A 21438-nucleotide genomic window follows, 5' to 3' on the forward strand; every position below is an offset into this window, starting at 1 on the left:
TGCAATTGGAATCTTTGTCAACCAATAAGAAGATCGATAGAGAAAATGTTACATCGAAGAGCAATAGTTTCATTGGTCGGACAGTTTTTTGTATTCTCGCGATATCTTCAAAGAGTGGTATTTTGCAGGAGCTGCATGGAGTTCGATATTGGTGTATAATCTGTATAATTGGGGCCGTTCGATGATGTTCAATTTGCCTACAAGTTTATCAATTAAATGTCCAGCGCGATCCCTCTGTTAAATGTTAAGATCCGCGCCGTGAAACAGTCGCCATCTTTGCGACTGAGTCGCATCCCTCGATTCGGCCTGTCGTATTGTTCGTGCAGCTTTATGTAGTGTCGGAGAGAAAAAAAATCGTTGAAAATTGGTGACGAAAGGGGCAACGCGATTCAGTGAGATCGGATAACGTTCGAGTTGTGCCGAAAGTGTAGCCCAGCGCGAAAGTGAGCGGAACGCGTGTGGGGCTTGCGTTCTCCTGGCCTCGCGAGGGCAGAAGTACATACGCGATAGAAATTGTTCGTCATTTGACAAGTGACACATAGAGCCGTGCATTAACTAGCTCGTGCGGCAATTAAAGACCCAGTTCACGATTCGTTGGCCATCTCGTTAGTTACCGGTGTATGCCATTGTAACGTGTGCTCGAACATCGTTTCGGTGGGAGAAAAATGAGTTGTCAACGCAACGCTGGCAAAATCACGGTGCCAGACGAGCTGCGGGACATTCTTTTGGAGTTCACGATCAGCTATTTGTTACAGCAACCGGTGGATATTGTCGAGTATGCCGTAGATTTTTTCACGCAACTACGGGATAGCCGTCAGACTCAGTTGATTCAGCCCAATGCGCAGACCTGCTCCTCTACGCCGGACGAGTCTGTCGATGAAGGTGAGCGAGTGAATTTTCATTCGGGATGCGACCTCCCAACGCGTCGAGTATTCGTCTCGCGACCGAGCGATACGAACAACCTGCCGCCTAGTTTTGAGCGCGCCGTTAACGGTACCGCTTCGATTTGGAAATTAAACTCTTTCGTTTGTCATTGTGAAACTTGACCGGTGTCAGCAGTATTTGTGGTTTCGTGAAAAATTTGCATACACGCGTATCAATGGATATCGGTACAATTCTTTCTACTCAATTTATAAATCTTTTTATCAATTGTTCGTGGAAATTTAAATATTTGCAATTCGCTTTATTTACCGTATTAATCTGTTTATGTACCTAGGTTCATAAATCGTTCCTTTATAGAATTTCGGAGTTTATTTAATAAAGAAGAAAGCATATTGTAATCGCGCGTATTTGAAATTAAATATTCAAGGTTATTTCACTCGTTGCAGAACCACCGGTCGGAAGGTTCGCGACTAGGAGGAAGAGTATTTTTACGGAGACTTATAATCCTGAGGAAGATAAGGAAGATGATATTGCCAAGGTACGTCAATGTGTCCGTTTTTCATTAAACATTTCGTTTATATCAACAATCATAGTTTTTTGTTTTACTGACGTTTCTTTTATTGTCGTACGTATCTTGCTCTTAGTTGCTTTACGCGAGGAACCATGTTGTCGATAGTATCTTCGAACGAAAGCTGCGTGTATTGAATTGATAATCGATTGATATAATTTAATCGATGACAGAGGAGCCAGGATCGGAATATCGGAGATCGAGAACATCGAGGATTCGTTAAAAACGTCGATATACAATTATACTTTCAAGTTAAGTCGCGGAAGGATCAAAAAGGTCCTTTTATTTCGGTATATTGGACCATGAAAAGAACAGAGTTAATGTGTTTCACGGACGGATACATCGCACACGTGCATATACGTAGCGTATGTAGAAAAGCTAAATGTGGATGCTTTATGATTTCTTCGAATAATAACATCAGTCGATCGCTACAGGAGAAACTCTACGCGGTTCCCAAAAGACATCGCTTCGGAAGGTCGAAGTTTCGTCTGCCGAATATACATCGAATAGGTTGACGTGTGCATACGTAAAATATAGAAAATAACATTTTTATCCTTCCCTATCGAAACACCACCGTATTCAGGCTGCGCGGGTGACGAAACGGGATGATTTACTTTGCTCGACGATGCGAGCGATGTACCTTTGTGACGTCAGAGCGCGTGTTCGATAACCTGGTACCGACGTGACTTACATATGTATAGTGTACATACATGCACGTGAGTGTGTTCGTGAATTAGAGAGAAAGAGAGAGAAGAGACACGGGTAGGCTTGTCGGATCGGGACCGTACTGCTCGAAAGCATTTCAAAAGCAGCGTCGATCTCGATTATCGGGAACTTGAGCCGTTAAAACTGATCGGAAGAGCAACGACAATATACGTGGTGTTCTGTCAGAAACCGACCATCTGATTAAAGTTATTGTCGTTAAGGATATTAGAGACGATACGGAGGAAAACAATACTCAAAGATCGTTTCTTCGACGGGCCATATTTTATTCAAAGCGATCAATGTCATGGATACGGTAGCCTTGCATTAAGTAAATTATATTAAATTACGGAGTATACGCACCTTTAATCCCATGGAGAAAGAGACATATGGTTCGCCTTGCAGAAACATCGATAATCTTGATTGCCCTGCAGAAAACGACTCTAAAGTTCTACCTTTCATTTGCTCTATGGAATCGTCTAATTTTGATCTCGGAAACGATAATTACGTTTTCTATTTCTGACAGACCACCCTATGCCATTTGACGATGTATATAATTTATCGACATAAATAAGTGAACGATACACCTTGGAAATTTACCTTCGGTATAATTTTCGATTTTTTACGTATACATTTTTATCGATGCTATCAAGTACTAAAATAAATTTTACGGGTTACAGATTCCATACTCGATCGATTGAAAGGGAAATCGCATTTTAGTGTAATCGTCAACACGATAGATTTCGTTACAAATATGTACAATCAACGTTCTTAAATCTTCTATTAAATACTTTGTGCTTTAAGTTTGCTACTTTATGTAGGAGCAGGGTCATGCCTATGTAATTTTGACGCTCGAGGCAATAATGATATAGGTACGGCGCCCTTTGCCCATTAGCTTTGTGGTAAATGCGCGTACACTACTACCTCCGTTTCGTTACTCGTTACGTGTATGTTTGGTAAACGAATAAAAATTCGATTATTGCTTTTAAGAGGTAAATAGTCACCGAACAATTTAGCGCGCTGAAAATGTTAATTATGGGAGTTCGAAATAGCGTTGAATATTATTGCGCGATTAGGATGCAGATGAATCAATTGAGACGTTCGTTCCGAGAATGAGAACGCAATAACGCACGTTGTAGGTCAATGAGAAACGTTGTCGTCCGTAACGGTAGCAGGTGTTCGAGAAGACGAGCAAATAGAGATAAAGGTTGAAATTCGAAGCCGTTCAAGAGAGTCAGCATGGTCAAAGATCGCGGTGGAAACAAAATAATATTGACTATCGTCTTTAAGCTCGGCCAGCATCGAATGGAAAGGTCATAGAACGCGAAACGAAATCCGACTCAGATTTGTTTATCTCTGCCTTGGGTTTCTAAAAAAAGCAGATCACGATTCGAAACATCTGTAGGCAGAGTCCAACACCCGATTTCCTACAAAATCGATTGCAGGTCTCCGACGGTGACGATAATTTTGAGTTTCTCGCCCCTCGTAATTTGGAATTCCAACGATTTATTTTTCCGTAATATTGGTGCACGGGGATTACCGATAAACCGAACGTAAGATTGTAAAAGAGTTCGATTTTTCTTTTTTATGTTTTTAAACTTACCATGCTGTATAATCTATTCACGTGTACTTAATGGGAAACCCTTTCTTTTTATATAACAGAGATGTGTTCAGGCTTAACGTTTTCGATCGATTACGCTGCAATTAATTTATAATATCGACGCGTGCTGTGCGATGATCGTAATTCCTCTCGGTAATATTGTGAAACAGGCTTCATTTGGATGAATATTTATATTGTTGATTATTCATTATTCGCGTTACTTGCGTTATTCGTTATTTGCATTATTTGTTATGTGGGTCATTTGTCGTACGTGCTATACGTATCTTTTGCATGTTATTCGTGTTATTTTTTATATTCTTTAACTATGTTATTTATTTAAAAGGTGCAGATTATAATATACATAGGCGTAGATTACAATGTAATCTGTTATTTGAATAAGAAGCCTTGGTTCAAATTCATTGGTGAATTATTGTTACTATTCATCGTTTTTAGATGGTACATCCAAAAAGCGACGAGCAACGGCAGAGGCTTAGCGAGAGCGTCAAGAATATTTTTCTGTTTCGAGCCCTAGACGAGGTAAGTTAAACATAGTACGTACTCTGCTCTGCTCGTAATTGAAACGGGAATACAGATCGACGAGAGTTCGCGCCAACTCGTGGAAATGCCAATGAATACGTGTAATCTGCTCAATTGGGATTTAGATTCGGAGGGAGACTATCCAAGGGAACCAAGCTGACTAGATACAAATATAAACGTCCAATGATCGTTACCACGCCTCTGACATTATTTTTAACACGATATCTACAATTTTCGCATTAACTCGAGCATAATTCGATTCCATTAATAATTGTATACGTACAAGGTCATCGAAAAGCAATATCATAATATTTCTAGCATTCCAACATTCCTAAATTATAATAAATTTGGGTCTGCAAACTCGCAGAAGCCTCCTTACGACGCACTTTATCCTTGACTCGATTTCCACGCGTTCCCACAATATTGGACAGATTTTTTCGATGTTAATTAACGTTACGGACGTTTTGATTTACATAAGAGCGCGTTTAAGGTTTCATTTTGTTATCTGAAGTTTCGCCACAACCGTAACGATCGTCGTTGGCGTCCTTAAATGCTAGAAAAGATTAAGACACCAGCTGTAAGATATTCACAGCACGCGTACACGCGCATCGCGCGAATTCTTTTTCCAGGAACAAATGGCGGACGTGCTGGACGCGATGTTTGAGAAAACTGTACAGCCGGGAGAATTCATTATCCGGCAGAATGACGACGGTGACAACTTTTACGCCATCGAAAGGTAATTAGATTTTTCTTCTCTCTCCAAGTTTCGACGAACAGAGAATCAAAATCGAGCATGGAAAATTGATCCACCTATCTTTGTCCCGTTGCTCTTTCAGGGGAAAGTTCGAGGTGTACGTCAAGGATCCGCAGACGGGCGTTGAATCCATGGTACACACCTACGATAACCGTGGTTCTTTCGGAGAGCTCGCGCTTCTATACAATATGCCCAGAGCGGCTACTATCAAGGCCGTCACAAACGGTACATTGTGGGCCATGGACAGGCAAACTTTCCGACGTATTCTTCTGAAATCCGCCTACAAGAAGCGCAAGATGTACGAGGATCTTATCAACAAGGTCCCGATGCTCAAATCTCTCAAGGCAAGTCCAACAGAATAATCAGAGTATTGTGCGAGACCAAATGACTTTATCGTTCACGGGGACATCAAGCACTTTAAAAGCTAAATCGTGTTGCACGAGTTAGAGACAATTGGTAAGGTGGGGTCGAATTGGTCCGCGCTACAAAGCATAGTATTTGATTATAGTCGCTTACCTAGCGTTTTGTGTACGTGCTCAATCAAATTGATTTTAATCAATTTATGATTCCTCGATTGTTTGCAGTACAGTAATACAGTATTATTCAGGGTGTAGGTATCCGTTAATTGTTGCGGTTTGTAGAGAAAGTCACAGCTTCTGGCTATTCTTTTTCCTCCACAGCAGGCGTTTTGTTCGCTATTTGCGTCGTGGTTGGTGATTTTCTCTTTGAACCGCAAGAATTAATGGGCCCTACCTACAGACATGCTGTATAACAGTGTTATTTCTCTACAGTCTTACGAAAGCATGAACCTGGCGGACGCCCTAGTACCAAAACAGTATTCGGACGGTGAGCAAATAATCAGGCAAGGCGACACAGCAGATGGAATGTATTTTGTCGAAGATGGCGTCGTTAGGATTACTATACTTGGAGATCACGGTCGCGAGATAGAGGTACGTTGGCAAGCAATATTTTCATTTTCCATCGTCTATCATAATTACGACGATCATTGACCTACATAGCTCGGAACGGCGAAACTGGGTACTGGTAGTACCATGATTGTTAGGAGCCTAGCGCGCTAATTACACTGTCGATTGTATAGATGTCATTTGGTATTCTATTTGCTGTTACAGATTAATAGAGTCCCCGCTGGTGGGTACTTGGGCGAGTTGGCGCTCGTGACACACAAACCTCGCGCTGCTTCGGCCTACGCTGTAGGTGACGTAAAGCTAGCCTGTGAGTACTCTTTTAATATATTTCTATACGCGGTTATAAGTTGCTGTTGAACGTATTTGTCGGTTAACGATCAAAAGAAGAAAAATTTAAATGACAAGAAAACGTGTTCGTAATCAAAATACATCAAATATCTGAAGAAAAGTGCCGTTTAAAGAAGATCTTTAGTTTACAGAATTGCGCAGTTATCTAATGCATAGCTCGAAGCTCTTCCTTCTATTACAGTCTGCTTGTAGAACAAAATTGAATCCATTTTCCGATGTTTTACTCATTTGCATTGAATAAGAAATCGGTAGAAGATATTAGCTGTGTGTGCGTGTAGAGTAGAATTAGCGAAACGCCTTCATGGCATTTAAAAACGACTTTTTCAGTTTTGGACGTCGAAGCTTTCGAACGATTACTCGGGCCATGTATGGAACTCATGAAGCGTAATATCGACGATTACGAGGATCAGCTAGTTAAAATCTTTGGCAGCAAAGCTAACGTTAGCGATATCCGATGAACTGTCCAGAGGTAGTGATACGTTGCACTGCTGTACTAAAGGATACGACTTTCGTACAGTAATGTAAGATGAGCACAAAAACTTGTACCAGTCACTTACATGAATCTCATCCGCGTGTTTCAAGTTATCATCTCAAGTCGACTTTCGTAATGACTGTTCATTTAGGCGTGTACCAGTAAGGATCGTCGTTAATAGTTACCAAGTTTGTACCTATGACACACACTGAAGGACAAAAAAAACTTGTATTTTCATTGAACAGGTTTTTCTCGACTGTTCGTATTCCGCATGACGGCACTGATGGAACTCTCTAAGACTGCATCAGATCAAGAAGTATTACCCTACCTTGTCGTGTGCTCGATCGTTTACAAAATAGAAGTCTGAGTTATTAAATAAGATTCTCCGGAAAAGAAATACTCGGGATGATGCAACGTATCGACAGACTCGCGCAGTTCTCAAACGATCTACGTTTTACGCCATTCTTTATTCTTATATTCGACACCTTGAGAACTGTATTCCGCTTTAACGATGACATCAAGTATCAATGAATTAAATTATTTTTAATGCTTGGATGATCTTTTCGATCGAGATAAAAACGAAGGTACCGACAGTGTATCTTGCATTATTTTTCTTCGTGATATAGTAGAAAAGTTTTTATCGTTAACTTATTGTGGAAATACAAGCTTAGTTGTACGAGAAGATTAGAACGGAAATGCATATTTTGAGATCCGGATATTCGGTGTGCTTCTTACGATCGTAGCTATAACGCTATGTTAGGAGAATTGAATTAAATGGCAGAGAGCACGACAGGCAAGTTAGAGCAATTACTAGTATCTATGATACAATTTTTAACGGAGAATACAGTAACTATTTTTACGAGAACGTGGCATTTAAGTTAGATTTCAGAAAAAAAGCAAGAGTATATATATATTGTTTCAAATGTTACACGTTCCGTCTAATTCTTATATAATAACGCCTGCGAAGAAAGCACCTCCTCTATTATACATTTAACAGGACAATTTTCCTAATTCCCATGTTCCTAATTTTACGATTTGCTCTTTGCGTTAACGAGAAAGTATTACGAGACGTATACATATATTTATGTAGCGTACAATACGACATCCGTTTATTTAATTGTTTATAGACACGCACAACAGATTGTGTTGAATCATTATATTTCTGTATTATTTATATTTGTTATCGTCTATCGTCGTTTGTTACAATTTCAAATAGAAACGCTTGCTGTGACGCACATCGCTATATTTTTTGATCAAAGAATAGTGAAATTTTTTGATTAATTCGTTCAAAGAGTTGTACTCTGTCACCACAATGTGTTATTCATCGTTTTACTATGTTGCTTCATAAACGAATCATCGTCAAAATTGTGGTACCATCGCCAGATAAAAAAAAAAGAAAAAGAACAAGAAATAAACAGTCTCTTCTTGATACAGACTCGAGCGCGCAGTCATATCTTTCGCAGGATACGGTGCCGATGCGTTAGCAAATTAACGATGATTATCCCAGATGTTTAAGGACAGGAACAGACAAAAGTAACATTTTTCTAATTCCTTCATATTTTTATCTATCCGAAATCTTTATACTTATTGATGTTGTGAACTTATACGCGACACTGCGAATGAAATGAGTGAGCACTCCGGTCTCCAATGCGTTTATGTGTGTCTTATCGGTGAATCCTGGTAACAGAATCGACCAAAAGAACCTATGAACCTATTTTTGTTACATGTGTATGATACACGTTATACATGTATGATATACGTCTAGCATCGTGATAAAAAAAAAAAGAAGAAAAACGGTTTCAAACTAATTTGAACGTTGTGCGAACAAGTGCGTATGCTAGTCACTCTTCGTGGCCGCGTAAGGTTGTCGTGTTTCTTTCGCGACGAATTACACCGACCGGTCAGATGTAATTTTTCTTACTACGAAACTATGTATTTACTGTGCGACTGAAACTCAATTATAAGCGATAAGCTTTCTAAATAATATCACAATCACGGTGGAAGGATAAGGAGACTAGTATATATCTGCATATATACTGTATATGGAAACGGAGGAAAATAGCAACAGGGTTTTACTAGCGATACGGATGAGAAATATTTTCTCAGCTTTGGGGAGCATTCGAATTATAGTATTGTAATAGCGAACGGTATGTTTCTTCCCCGGTAAATTTCTTGGACTCGTCGCTATGGTTTATTCGACAAGATGAAAAATCTTTTAATTATCGTGTCTTTCCATAAAACAAATCAGCTTCGTGTCAAGGAGCAGAAAATGTTTATATTTTTTTCTGGTGTTCGTAATAATGCCCCTGAAGTCGACGAAATATTTCTCGTTCTCGACTGATACAAGGAGCACTAATAATTCATGGTATTTACCAGCAAAAATTGCGTCAACGCGTGAGTTTGTTCCCGCTGATCTTTGTTTTTTTATCGAGAAATATACGCGGATCGTACGCTTTTAAACACCTGTGTTGCATTTACACGCTTGAAACAATGCAGTAACGAACGAGTATTACATTTAACATTGCCGGAACTTCCCGATTCGAATTCTGGCGATCGTGCCATGTTGTTTTTTTTTTCCTTGTTTAATTTTCCTTGGATTTAGCGACGCCTCAGCCGTGGTTCTTAGTCTTCCGCCGCATCTCCAGGCTGTGATATTATTTTTGGCAGAGTATTTCATTCCTTTCGCGTAGGTCTATGTACGAAAAAAAGATGTTTCTTGTTACGACAGCTTCCAGAAAATCGAAAGAGAAAAAACAAGAACCTAGATTATCGTGGAATTGAACAATTCCAGAGATACGATTGACCGAACTTTATTGACCGTTGATTGCATCGTTAAGGACGACTAGAAGTTCCGATCGGCGACTCGAGTGACTTGATCGTTAATCTCTAATGGAAGAATCAGGCAATTAAGAGTAGAGAAAATACGCAGTATATATATATATTGCGAAGGATTATTCTCGCACACCGAATTGAAAAGTATATTTAGACGGAGTACTTATCTGTGCGGAGCCAAGATTCGATAAATTAAATGTAAACGCTTAAGTAGAGTTGACCCAATTCAAGTTATACTGTATGTATCTTTAACCAAGCGTGTGGTTCCTCCTACATGTGTTGCGTGTTGCCCTTCGTGTGTGTGAGTGTATGTGACGACCGAGCCAGTAATTTATTACTTGATTTGCATGAGCCGTTGTCAGAGAATTTTCGTCCGAACGGCAGTATGTTTCATGTTATCGTCATTGAAAGTAATCATCGATAAAACAACTAACCCGTTACAAGCGTTGCGAATGAGTTTCACGTAATCGTAATCGTAATCATACGACATACTGTTCACTGTGCCAGAGGTTCCTTTCTTCATTAGCTTCCGAACAGAGACGGCGATCGTGTAAATTCGAAGACACGCCAGGTCACCTTAAATCCACGCGATCGCGATTCGTTTCTCGCCAATCTAGTCCAGAACGACGCAATGAATATTTCTGGCCAAGTAAACGTGTACCAAGTTAGGTGATGGGTTGCGCGGCTAATCACATGCTTCTGTAAGCGTCGACTATCATTTCCGTTGATCGATATTTGGCGTCGTCACGCTGAAAGTGTTCGCGAACGTTTCCGATCCACCGCGGTCGATGCTTTAAGAAAGATTAATTCGAACGAAGCGTAAACGAATTGTCAGGGTCCTATCGATGCAGTTACAATATATCGTTTATACTCGAATAAGATTTCTAAAATCGACGCTTTGATTAACGCGTTCAAGGTGCAACGCCGAAACCCATCGTGTTCCTCGTATGCAATTTCCGTTTTCCACTTGTATTGTTAATATCTACGTCCGTTCCACGATTAAACCGTGCTGTTATAGCGTAACAGTCTCTTACCATCGGACCAATACCATAGACAAAAAAAAAAAAAAGCAACGGAGCTTGCGACTATTTTCCTCGCGCTTTTCTCTCCCTTCTGTCTCGTTGTTTTTTAATCGTGTATCTAAACAGATCTAGCGCCGCGCTAGGCGAACGTACGTAAATAATATGTAAAAAAAAAAACGTAAAATCTCTACCGTCTCGACTGTCTTTGCATTTAGGCGACAGTAAATAAGTAAATTTCGTCATTGCAGCGAGGGTGTTAGGATATTGGTCGCTCGAGGCCACCCTTCAACGGAGTTGGCCAATTTTTATTCTCGAACAACGAATAAAAATGTTAGATTCGTCTTTGTTCCTTTGAATATTGGTTTAAAATATTAAACGTACGTAGAAATTAATTTACCAATCGATCTAAAATTGGTATCCGTTGTACGTGAATAAAATCTGGCCTCCGATGCACTGTTCGACTACCCCCGCCGCTATGTCTCGTCTTTAGGTGATTTTAAACGAACGAAAGAGAAAGACAAATTTTAGCAAATTTTGTGAACCAACTTTGTTCGATATAAATTCCAGAATTTGTACAGTTTCATCGACCCTGTCTTCGTTCTTGCTTTATTAAAATCTCCACCCGTGCACAGCATTGGTGTAAATCGCGTATAGTGGGTAGAAGAGATATAATGAAATTTCCGAGGTAGATTCGAGTGGTATGCGAAGACCGCTAAATGTGTTTGTCGCCCTTCGTGTACTCAAACTCTTACTGCGTTACCTGTCCCGAAAGCTCTACAGAATTAGTCTCTTGACTAATTAACAAGCTCACTATATGTCTTCGATCTACTATATCTGACGAGATTCGCCATGAAGTAAGTGTTTTTGAGCGACCATAATCTTTTTTTACCCATCCTGCACACTTTGTTTTACGTCTTACAAGGATTTTGCATCATGTATATAGCCTAAAGCTACATGAACAGATCCGAAACGCGCCCCGTGATAGACAAATGTCCCGAGGGTGAGAATCTCTCGAAACTTCCGACGCTTTAAGCGAAGCAATACGAGCTACTAACTCGATTGCGTATAGACAATCGTCCGATGTTGTCGCATGAAAGTCCCACACGATACAACCGTCACGCCTATTTATCGTTTTGCTTCTTGATTATTGTACTCGTATCTGTGTAACTGAAACTGCGTATACCTTTCAGTTAACAAGCACGTCGTCGATGCGGTTGGCACTGATTCGATTGCGTTCTTGCTTAATCTGACAGCGATGTTGTAACGCAACGTTCTCCGGAAGGGGTTTGTCGGTGATCGGGGGAGACCGGAAGGGTTTATGTGTCGCATGCAGGCCAGGGGAATTAACGATATTTTCTATTGAAGCTAGAACGAGCGAAAAAAAGTATTCCTGTGTTCGTACGTTGTCGTCTTGTTAGGTCCTTCGATTCGAAAGCGTATCGAGCCGAAAATCGTTCTATTCGTCTAATGAATGTTTAACAGATATACGTGTGTGTGTAAATCTTCGAATGTTAATTGCGATACGAGCGCAGTTTCGTTTTGCGTACCGCAAGCCTGAAACGGTAGAGTTCGATGCCCTTGCAGACCGCGAAACACGAAAGGTCTTGGATTGCTAACGAAATCGACAGACCACGAGGAAGCTGGCTCAGATACATTAGCTTATATATTTAACGCACGAAAAATTGTTCGTCTTTTGCCGAGGGTTTAAATACCGCGACGACGCGTGGCTTTGTAAAGGAATGTGTGCGTAAAATCGACGTCCAGAGTTCGTCGACTATCTTGTTAATGGAATTGCATCTGTACATTTGCAGAGAGGCTGTCTACGAGTAAAGAAACGCGATATTATGATTCGACGGCGCGCTAAATAAAATAAGTCGTATTATTGTAATACTATCAGGGTATTGAACGATCGAAAACGTGGACACGTTAGGAATATCATCGTGACGCGTGAAAAGTCCTCGAAGGCGTACCGTCAGGTTTTCATCCGAGAAATTCGAAACAAGTACAAGATAATCGCAAGAACGTGTCCATTATCGAGATGTTAGGCCGAATCGCAAAATCATTCCGGGCGGCTTTGAGTATTTACCAAGATTCTAACGGTTTATACGTTTCCTGCCTATGATCGTAATCCGTTCTTTCGCGAATAGATTATTTGAGTATTCTGTGTGTTACGCGAGAGGAATTGCAAGTTGAGCAGAGTAGCTGGACAATTACAACGGTGAGACTTTGAGAAGATCTAAATTTGCTAGTCACCAAAAGAAGGTGTCAATTATTTTTGGATCGTAGATAAGTGGAATAACTTATTTTTTGTTGAATGATTCAATTCACGCATCTTGTAAATTGATTTTCTTACAAATTTTGTTGTATAAAATTTACACCTTCCAGGGGTTCTACCGCGGATGTTATTTTAGGACATTGTTCTATGCTTAAATATCAAATCGTTTAATGTTGTAATCGTATCGACTATTTTGCGTGCCCATCGAGCAAGACAGCCGTATTTTCGTGATCGCTACAATATTATCGAGATTGTCGCACTTCTGTCCCTGTTATATTTGTTGATGCTCAAAAGCCGCATCGTATTGCACGTCCGAGCGAGCTGGTAATATCGCTCCGACGCGAGGTCCACGAGAGATGTACGTTTTAAGCTGGATAGATTTTATACACGTATACGCTTGCGTAAGAATGTCTCTCTCGAGTTACAAAAGTGTTTGTAAACTATAAAGAAAGAAACACAAAAACAAAAAAAAAGAAGATAGTAATTATTATAACGTACTTAACGTTTTTTCCGTTTCACAATGTGTTGTAGCGTAAACAAACGTGCACATACGTATATATATATAGATATATTATATATACACAGAATTATATATTAGATATATCGTTATACATATATATGTCGAGACTCGTTTCCAGCTGGTCTGATCGGGTATTACTTTAATAATTATAAATTGCGTTAACCTGGCAGCGATGCGATTGCGAGTAACATTATAGAAAATGACGCGTGCAATCACATAGTTTATTGTATAGCGCATAACTGTCATGCCGACGACAGTTTAGTGATCTGTAGTCCATTGGCAATGAAAGTGAAAAGGTGCACTAGTTGATATACTTCTGTTGTTCGATTCATAGAGATAATTATACATTATACACGATTGGAAAATCGTTTGCTAACTGAATCTTTAACTAGGCAATTGGCATGTAAAACTCTTTTCTCTAGATTAATATGAAAATTGGAATTCAATTGTTGCAATATATGAATTGTTCTTTCATAGTACAGATATATAAGACGATGTAGGATTAATCGGTTTCACTAATTCCTTCGTATTTATTTATTGTTATGCATATTTCTCAGAAAGTAATCGGTTAAGCCGAGAGACACGTGTAAAACACACACGAGTGTAGGCACACGCAATTAAATTCAACGAGTACTGAGAACATTAATCCGTTAGTTTTCTATATTGTACCGATGAACGTCGATCCTTTTTTCATCTAAAATTTTTGCCATGTGGAGGTGTTGTCGACGGAATTCAATGTGATTGTACTGACAAGCGAATATCAGATACATACAGTGGAGAACTACGTGGTGTGCTTACCCATGCTCGATTAGACAATGATACGTAGCTACATGCTTCTTACACAGCATCACTGCCGGATTAAGTAGCGGTGTTACTCTTTTCGACGAGCATACCTAATTTGACATTACAAATTTCGGCACACAAATATTATCAAATCTGTACTTTTTAGTTGGTCGTACAAATTCGTTGACTATGTTCTCGAAACAGTCACTACTTGGACATCTTGCTCTCGTATACTTACTCAAATTGCTCACGATGGTACACGTATTTCGACGAGTACGATATTTGCTGTTACCATTGTGAAAAAACGTTACTTATTTGTTTATTTACCCGACGCGAGTTCGTATTCGAGAAGCGAGAAACATTAGACGTACAGTGTACTATGAATAGATAGTATAATGAAAATTAATATATAATAAATGAATGGATCTGTACACACCTAATGTATTACTCTGTACGAAATACCCTCTTCTGTTTTTCTCTTCTATTCTTCCAGCCTCTGCTCTTGCTTTTCGTATCGTGTAACTGCGACTGGGAAACGTAAAAATTGAAGCATTTGCAAGTAGGTTTTTGTGGTTCTATAAAATTCTATAAACGGTATTATTTATTTCTTTTTCATTCAATATTTACATTATCTGATTATAAAACACTAAACAATTTTACCATTTTCACACGCTCACAGAATTTATAATAGAATCGTTTTCTTTGGCTTTGGTATTGCCTTTACGAAATTATGAATACTTATTGTAAGTCTTAATAGCTTAGTATATTTAAGTTATTTCGATATATAACTAGAATTAAAAATGACATGGCCTTCAACAAAGACAACCTCATTTGTTCTTGTTCAGTACTGCTCTTTTGTATATATTTTTCTTTCATATCGTTGTTCATATACATATTTATTGATTTTATGTTACTAAACTTAATAACACTGTCTGTTGTTGTTATATTCACAATATATTTTGAACATATGCTTTCACCACCAATCAGTAATGTAAAAATTCGTCCTGACGTTTGGGGTTTTAATACATATATGTTGTTTGTATTGTCTTTCCCTAGGAAACTCAATTTTATGAAATTAATGTTCTAATAAACAAAGTCAATGTTTTTAATGGTAATATTAATAATAATATGTAAATATACCATCTCTTAATGTTAGAGAAGCCATGATAGAAGTGGATAACTGATGTTGAATATTTAACAATTTTTTATGTTTTGTCTTCATAACTTGAAAATCTTCTATTACATAAATATTAGAATTGGGTATTTTTTCAACGACAGATGTCACCTACAAAAAAATAATAATTAAATAAAATATTATATCTTACTTTTAAATATCAAATTTCATAGTATTTACCAGTGTGATCAAGTCATAAGTATTATTTTTAGTATTCAAATTGTAGTTTTCCCAGTCCCAATGTAACACTTTAAAGTTGCAATTTATTAATGCCCAACTTATCATGGTAGGCCCAATATGTATTCCTAATGTTGTTTCTGGAATCTCAAGTAGTTCACAAAATTATATATTTATATTAACATAATATTAAGTAACATTATTATTTTATTATCAAAAGTTGATATTAAAACAAAGGAATATTAAAATAAGTTATATAAATGTATATGTACCTCTTCCATCATAATAATAGGTCTTACTGAAGTTTTACTCATTCTCTTTAACTTGGCTGCAATGATCGAAGTACAGTATGTATATATTGCATTGTGTCCAAATTTATCTATTAACAATAAATTCTGCAACGATTTGTAAGTTCCATTTATATTGTGCCGTAATATTATCATTTTAGCATACAATGATTGAATATAATCTGTATAATGGTGATAAAGATTATAATAATTCAATACTGCAAGAGAATAAAACATTAAACCTAATAAATTAATTCATTAGTAATACAAAAATTAATAATATAAATTACTTACTTTGTTGTTAGTTCTGTTTTGTTACTTTCACTTGTTACTTTTAAAATATTAAATTCTCTTTGTAAATAAAATTCTGTTTCAATATTATCATTTAATTATTATTTTGTTGGTTTCTTTATTGTATAGTGTATTTGGAATAGGTCAAACCATGCTTTCTATAAAAGTAATAAATAAATGTTTTCGGCATTGTTCTTTCGTAACGTTTATTGGTACATTATTATCGTTACTACAATAGTAGTACTAAATGTAAACTTCTTAATTTTATAAAAATATAACGAAACATATTAACAAATTTTATTTTATACATTTCCTCCGGCGGGAAATAAAAGTTTATAAACAAAGTGATTGCGGCAAATCCATAGGAAGCCGTGCCGTTCCTCGAATAGATAACAATAAATATACACTCGGTAGAAGTTATAGAAATTTATTTATTATTATAGGAATTTATTATTTATGTGTGCATAATAACTACAGTTTTGCAGTGAAAGGGTTAAAAAGACAAAATATATAAAGATATTAAACAAAAATATATTAAAAAAACATAAAATAACAATCATCTACGATATTTTCATGGGCAGAAGTAAATGTTGAAGTAGTTTCAACATAGATTAAAAAATGGTCTATACTTGTTTAATAAAAATAATCAGTTCTTTGTGTCTATTTATGATTTGTTTTTAAGTGTTCTGCTTTCTACATGTTTATGGTTTTTTTCTGAAAAATTTGTAGAAAGAAAAAGAAAACAATTTACCAAGGCAACAAACATACATTTGTTTGAATTATCGCATTGGCATAGAAAGTCTTCGAATTCTTCTAAGCACGCGTTTGTACAACTTTAGTCAGATTTATACACAATAAGCAGAAGAGAATAAAATTGAAATTTCAAATCTAGCGTTAATTTTACACGTGGAGTATTACGAAACACTATTTGAATATTACAGTAGATTTTTATAAAATTTAATGGAATGCATTGTAGATATATTTGTCCATTTAATTTACCAATATGTATTTTTCCGTAAAATACTTCAATGAAATGATTATTTCGAATTATTCAACATGTAAAACGGTATATAAACGGTATAATAAGTGGTAGGATAAATATGCTGGTAAACACCACACACGTTACAGTAAGTTTTCTTGCAATGAATGTGAATTGAACAAAGTATCAGGTTAGGTTAAGTTAGGTTAGGTTGATGTACTGAAGTGTTTATGCAACAATCAGATACTTATTTTACTATTTTAGCATAATGAGCAGCAAAGCAAATGTTGCATGTAAAACTCTCGCCACAAGGTCTGACAAAAATACCGTGGAAAGCAAACATTTGGTAACGTGCATTTTGGAAAATTTCGAATTGATCGTGAATTTACTGTCGTGTAAATGTTACTTGTGTAATAAATTTACAGCCCTCTTCTGAAGCACCTTTGGAAGACATTGTTTTATTTGACAATTGTAATACTCTGGTAGAAGTTACCGTGAAAACGAATGGTCGTAAACGTACGTCAACAATGGTTAGCAGCAGTCCTACCAGCCACAAAGGAGTAGAGGAGAAAAGAAGACCTGGTAGCAACGGTGACTCTCAGCAAAGCTGGTGTCGAGTTTTAAGAGAACAAAATCGAACAACTGTAAAGCAAAGTTTACAACAATCTGCAGGGCGAATACTAGCTTCAAAGTCAACAAAACATGCGAATGAAACTAAAGAAACGAAGAAACATTCCTTGAATCATCAAAGACACGAGGTTGGTTGACCTTGTATATTCTTTACTTTGAGTAGGTAAAATTTGTATGGAGGAAAGAGGAGAAGCCAGAAATATTTTTTTCTTGATTATATCTAGCATAAACATTTGGATGAAATTCCTGTCAAACAATTGGCTTCTCAAAAGAGAGGGGAAGAACAGATAAAAGGCACACCACGTACTACTAATCCATCAAGCACGTCGCTTCCAAGTTCTGTAGAGTCTATCCTAGTTCTTGACAGAGGTGTACAGTGCGGTGGAATATTTGATTGTAGCGATGATAGATTTGGTGCATTCAATCCAGTTCGTACATTAGGTTTTTTAATGAAGGAATTGGAACACTCGGTCAAGGATGATAAAGCTAGTAAAATTCTTACCGATATGGAACAAGCATTGCTCAGAATACCAACAGAATCTGGAAAAACATCTTTCGTGGTATGTTTGTTGGGAATTTTAGGAAAGAAATTGATACCAAAGATAGGTACTAAGCAGTATTATCTATGACAGGATATAGAGGCTATGACACTTCGTACAAAATTAGAAAGAACTACAATGCAGTTGGAAGAAACAAGTCGAAAAATGAATACAATGTGTGAAACATTGCGCGAAGAACGAGATTGTTTACAGCGGTATGGATTTCCAATAAAAATTAAGCATATATTAGTGTTACCATGCAATGTACTTAAATATGTTTTATCTCAAATTAGACAAGTTTATAAACAAGTTTTAATGTTAAATGAAGCTCGAGAAAGACAGTTAGATTTAGAAACAACTCTAAAAACATTAAAACAAGAATTACAAGAAGCAATGAAAACGGCTCAAGCTAGAGATAAGATAATAACTGAGTTAAAAGAAGAGATCAAGGGCAATGAATTTTCTCAGAAAGTCGTGACGGATTTAAGAACAAAGTTTGCGGAACAAGCAGAGCTTGCAAGGCAAAGGCACTTAGAGGTGCAATATTTAACCCTTGAAAAAGACAAACTTACTGTTTTGTGTTCGTACAAGGATTCGTTATTAAATGAACTCCGTAATGCAATCAAGTTAGTTGATTTATAATTATGTAAGTTCAAGTTTATTCTAAGAAAATTCTATAATGAATACCTGTCTTGTATCCTAGGGAGTTGCAACATCAAATCGCAGATCAGTTAAGTAATTTGAATATTTATATTCACGAAGAAAATACCAATCCGCAAATTTCATTGGTTCACGGTGGTCTTGCATGTTCATCTCCAACTTCTACTTCTTCCCGCGAATCAAATATACCTATTTCTTGGCATGATACGTCGGATGTTTCCTTATCTACCGTGGATCACATTCCTCCGAAAAATAGAGACGTACAGAAATTTTTATACGAGCCGGAAAAAGCATCGGCTGTTCCGGAAAACTATGTTGGGAATTTGGAAAAGAAACGATCAAAAAATATTAAGGAATCTCAAGCAAAAGATTCTGTTAACTTAGAGTTTATTAGTTTACCTGGTGGAGAATCTTCGCTTACGCTTTTACCTTCTTACAAAGATCTTGGTTGCGCAGAAATTAGCCAATCAGGTAACTATGTTCGATATGTATGCACGTATTGTAAGCATTCTGACGAATTTGGTTGCATAATATTTTGCTTTTAGTTCATAAAGGGAAAGAAGATATAACAACGTACAATAACAAAAAGAATGATAATGTACATAATTCAAAGAGTATCGGTAAAATATCTTTGCCAGAACGTTTAAATTCGCCTTCTGAGAAAGATCACGAGAAAGAACCACGTATAAAGGATTCATCGAAAAATCAAAAGTCTTCAGGATTACAAAAGAAACAAAGTTGTGAGAAAAAATCCGCTGTAATCGGAGACGCTTCTAATATTTTAAAAAGTAATTTACCTCACAATCTATTAGGTTCTACTATATCGGAACAATTTCAGAATATGTTCCAGGATATTAGGATTCAAAGTAGAATGCCCGTTAATGTACCAAGTCCGCCAAGGAACTATCCCCATCCTGACTGGAGTGATAGTACTTTACCCAGTATCAGTACTGCTTCCGAATTATCCCTTTAGCTGCGAACGCTACGTATCGACTATCATTTGTAAAGTCTGCATATACACGGTCATGGTCGAAGCAAGGATTTTGTTCGATCTGACAAGATACAGCTAATAGTTTGAAGTAGTCAATGTCGAGTAACGACGGAGAATTTGACTCTTTATCGATGCATTATTATCGCATTTATCGTTATACTGAGCTACGGTGCCAGGCACAGGCAGTCATTTTTCAGTCGGAGCGTGTTGCAGCTAAAGTGCATTACTAAATCCTTTCCAAAAAATAATATGCTGTACCTTCGTTCAATGAAATTGTTTTTTTATCCACAGAAACTCAGTTTCAGGAAACATAAAAATTAAATTATATTTTTATGATCTCAATGATTTAACAATATAATTTTAAGTGATAATTTACAGGAGATATACATAGTATAAATTGTATCGATTTTTGGCTTAAAATGTACTTTCCTATTAATATATGTATATTTGCTTTTAACTTGTAAATCTAAGTAAAATTTGTACACAAGAATATATATAATTTAAAAAAATATTGTTTATAAACATTTGTTATAATTATTAATTGAAAGGAGGGTAGAAAAGGCTTTCAAAGTTACGCGTAACATAAAAGAGGTTACATGTATTAATTGCACACAAGTCAAAGAAACTTTGCAGAGTAACGCAATGGCGTTAATACCAAAGTGTTACACGTATGTACATGTTATAATGATGCATTCCAGTGTTGGTGTACAAGGTAATATAAATTGGTAATTCTTAAAAAAGTGTTGATGGTTTAATTGATAATAGTTTTAATAATGGAAAAAAAATGTAATGCGTTCGTTTTATAATAAACAATACGCGTATTATTTTTAATATCTTCACGTCCTTTAATAAATTCTTATTAAGAAATTGCAAGGACACAATATAAATATGACATGAAAAACCAGGTGTATATATATATATTTTTTATCACATATGTATATATACAAGTAAAGTATAATACTTATATTTTGTAAGTCTTAATAGGATTAAAAGGGAACATTTTAGTACACGTAAAACATTCATCAATTTTGCATAAAGACGTCTTGAAATACATATACATGTTTCCCAGTAAGCGTGTACTGTGTACTCTCTCTTCGCGAAAAATTCGATCTTTATGATTATTTTCCGTTTCTAGCAACCGAGAAACGTTCATCCGCTAACAACTATCATAATACGAACACAGTCCTAACATTCGATGCGTGTAAAATAAGTAATGTTAACTTCAAGACGAAAAAGACTGTCTTCGCATTGAATGACTTGGATGAAAATTGCGATAAAACGTGAAATCTTAAAAACGTTTATTTGATACGTGTTTATTTTCACGAGGAACCTTCCTCGACCAATTTTCAATGTATTACCTCTATTCTCGATGCTTTCAGTGTTAAGAAAAATCGGAAATTTGACATGTAAATTTAGAATTTCGCGCCATTTCTTCGTTTTTTTTAACGGACTGAACATATCTTGAGTTCGAAAACGACGAGAAACATTT

The 21438-nt window shown here is 36.8% G+C and overlaps 3 protein-coding genes across 8 annotated transcripts; 2 read left to right on the forward strand and 1 right to left on the reverse strand.

Annotated features, from left to right (window-relative positions):
* The first annotated feature begins 136 nt into the window (after window positions 1–136).
* Window positions 137–14661, forward strand: Pka-r2 (cAMP-dependent protein kinase type II regulatory subunit). Of its 2 annotated transcripts, none has more exons than XM_076784103.1 (8): window positions 137–882; window positions 1329–1420; window positions 4206–4289; window positions 4919–5025; window positions 5126–5387; window positions 5835–5993; window positions 6174–6276; window positions 6645–14661. In XM_076784103.1, the coding sequence occupies exons 1-8, from the start codon at window positions 666–668 to the stop codon at window positions 6773–6775; spliced, it is 1155 nt and encodes a 384-aa protein (XP_076640218.1). In that variant the 5' UTR covers window positions 137–665; the 3' UTR covers window positions 6776–14661. The 2 variants fall into 2 exon arrangements, with proteins under 2 accessions (XP_076640218.1, XP_076640219.1); XM_076784104.1 differs by lacking the exon at window positions 137–882 and adding an exon at window positions 897–1109.
* A 119-nt stretch (window positions 14662–14780) lies between these two features.
* LOC143351968 (uncharacterized) lies at window positions 14781–17640 on the reverse strand. 4 transcript variants are annotated; one of them, XM_076784120.1, is made up of 6 exons: window positions 17536–17640; window positions 16154–16308; window positions 15845–16041; window positions 15576–15719; window positions 15362–15506; window positions 14781–15273 (listed from the first exon to the last, which is right to left on the reverse strand). In XM_076784120.1, the coding sequence occupies exons 3-6, from the start codon at window positions 16013–16015 to the stop codon at window positions 14972–14974; spliced, it is 762 nt and encodes a 253-aa protein (XP_076640235.1). In that variant the 5' UTR covers window positions 16016–16041; window positions 16154–16308; window positions 17536–17640; the 3' UTR covers window positions 14781–14971. The 4 variants fall into 4 exon arrangements, with proteins under 4 accessions (XP_076640235.1, XP_076640233.1, XP_076640232.1 ...); XM_076784118.1 differs by lacking the exon at window positions 17536–17640 and adding an exon at window positions 17150–17277; XM_076784117.1 differs by lacking the exon at window positions 17536–17640 and adding an exon at window positions 16919–17007.
* On the forward strand, window positions 17149–21020 carry LOC143351959 (uncharacterized). 2 transcript variants are annotated; one of them, XM_076784095.1, is made up of 8 exons: window positions 17149–17277; window positions 17394–17475; window positions 17555–17887; window positions 17984–18319; window positions 18392–18513; window positions 18592–18924; window positions 19002–19429; window positions 19504–21020. In XM_076784095.1, the coding sequence occupies exons 2-8, from the start codon at window positions 17398–17400 to the stop codon at window positions 19929–19931; spliced, it is 2058 nt and encodes a 685-aa protein (XP_076640210.1). In that variant the 5' UTR covers window positions 17149–17277; window positions 17394–17397; the 3' UTR covers window positions 19932–21020. The 2 variants fall into 2 exon arrangements, with proteins under 2 accessions (XP_076640210.1, XP_076640209.1); XM_076784094.1 differs by lacking the exon at window positions 17149–17277 and having other exon boundaries at window positions 17335–17475.
* Window positions 21021–21438: the final 418 nt, after the last annotated feature.

This window comes from Colletes latitarsis, chromosome 2 (genome assembly GCF_051014445.1).
Source record: "Colletes latitarsis isolate SP2378_abdomen chromosome 2, iyColLati1, whole genome shotgun sequence".
Lineage (NCBI taxonomy): Eukaryota > Metazoa > Arthropoda > Insecta > Hymenoptera > Colletidae > Colletes > Colletes latitarsis.

Excerpts from the sequence above, each read along its gene's own strand:
- Pka-r2 (XM_076784103.1), top strand. The coding sequence starts at position 666 with ATGAGTTGTCAACGCAACGCTGGCAAAATCACGGTGCCAGACGAGCTG. Across the intron at positions 4,290-4,918 it reads TGTTTCGAGCCCTAGACGAG|GAACAAATGGCGGACGTGCT; the intron begins GTAAGTTAAACA and ends TTCTTTTTCCAG. Across the intron at positions 5,388-5,834 it reads CGATGCTCAAATCTCTCAAG|TCTTACGAAAGCATGAACCT; the intron begins GCAAGTCCAACA and ends ATTTCTCTACAG.
- LOC143351968 (XM_076784120.1), bottom strand. The coding sequence starts at position 16,015 with ATGATAATATTACGGCACAATATAAATGGAACTTACAAATCGTTGCAG. Across the intron at positions 15,507-15,575 it reads CTTATGACTTGATCACACTG|GTGACATCTGTCGTTGAAAA; the intron begins GTAAATACTATG and ends ATTTTTTTGTAG. Across the intron at positions 15,274-15,361 it reads TTCTCTAACATTAAGAGATG|GGAAAGACAATACAAACAAC; the intron begins GTATATTTACAT and ends TGAGTTTCCTAG.
- LOC143351959 (XM_076784095.1), top strand. The coding sequence starts at position 17,398 with ATGAGCAGCAAAGCAAATGTTGCATGTAAAACTCTCGCCACAAGGTCT. Across the intron at positions 18,320-18,391 it reads CTGGAAAAACATCTTTCGTG|GATATAGAGGCTATGACACT; the intron begins GTATGTTTGTTG and ends TATCTATGACAG. Across the intron at positions 19,430-19,503 it reads CGCAGAAATTAGCCAATCAG|TTCATAAAGGGAAAGAAGAT; the intron begins GTAACTATGTTC and ends TTTTGCTTTTAG.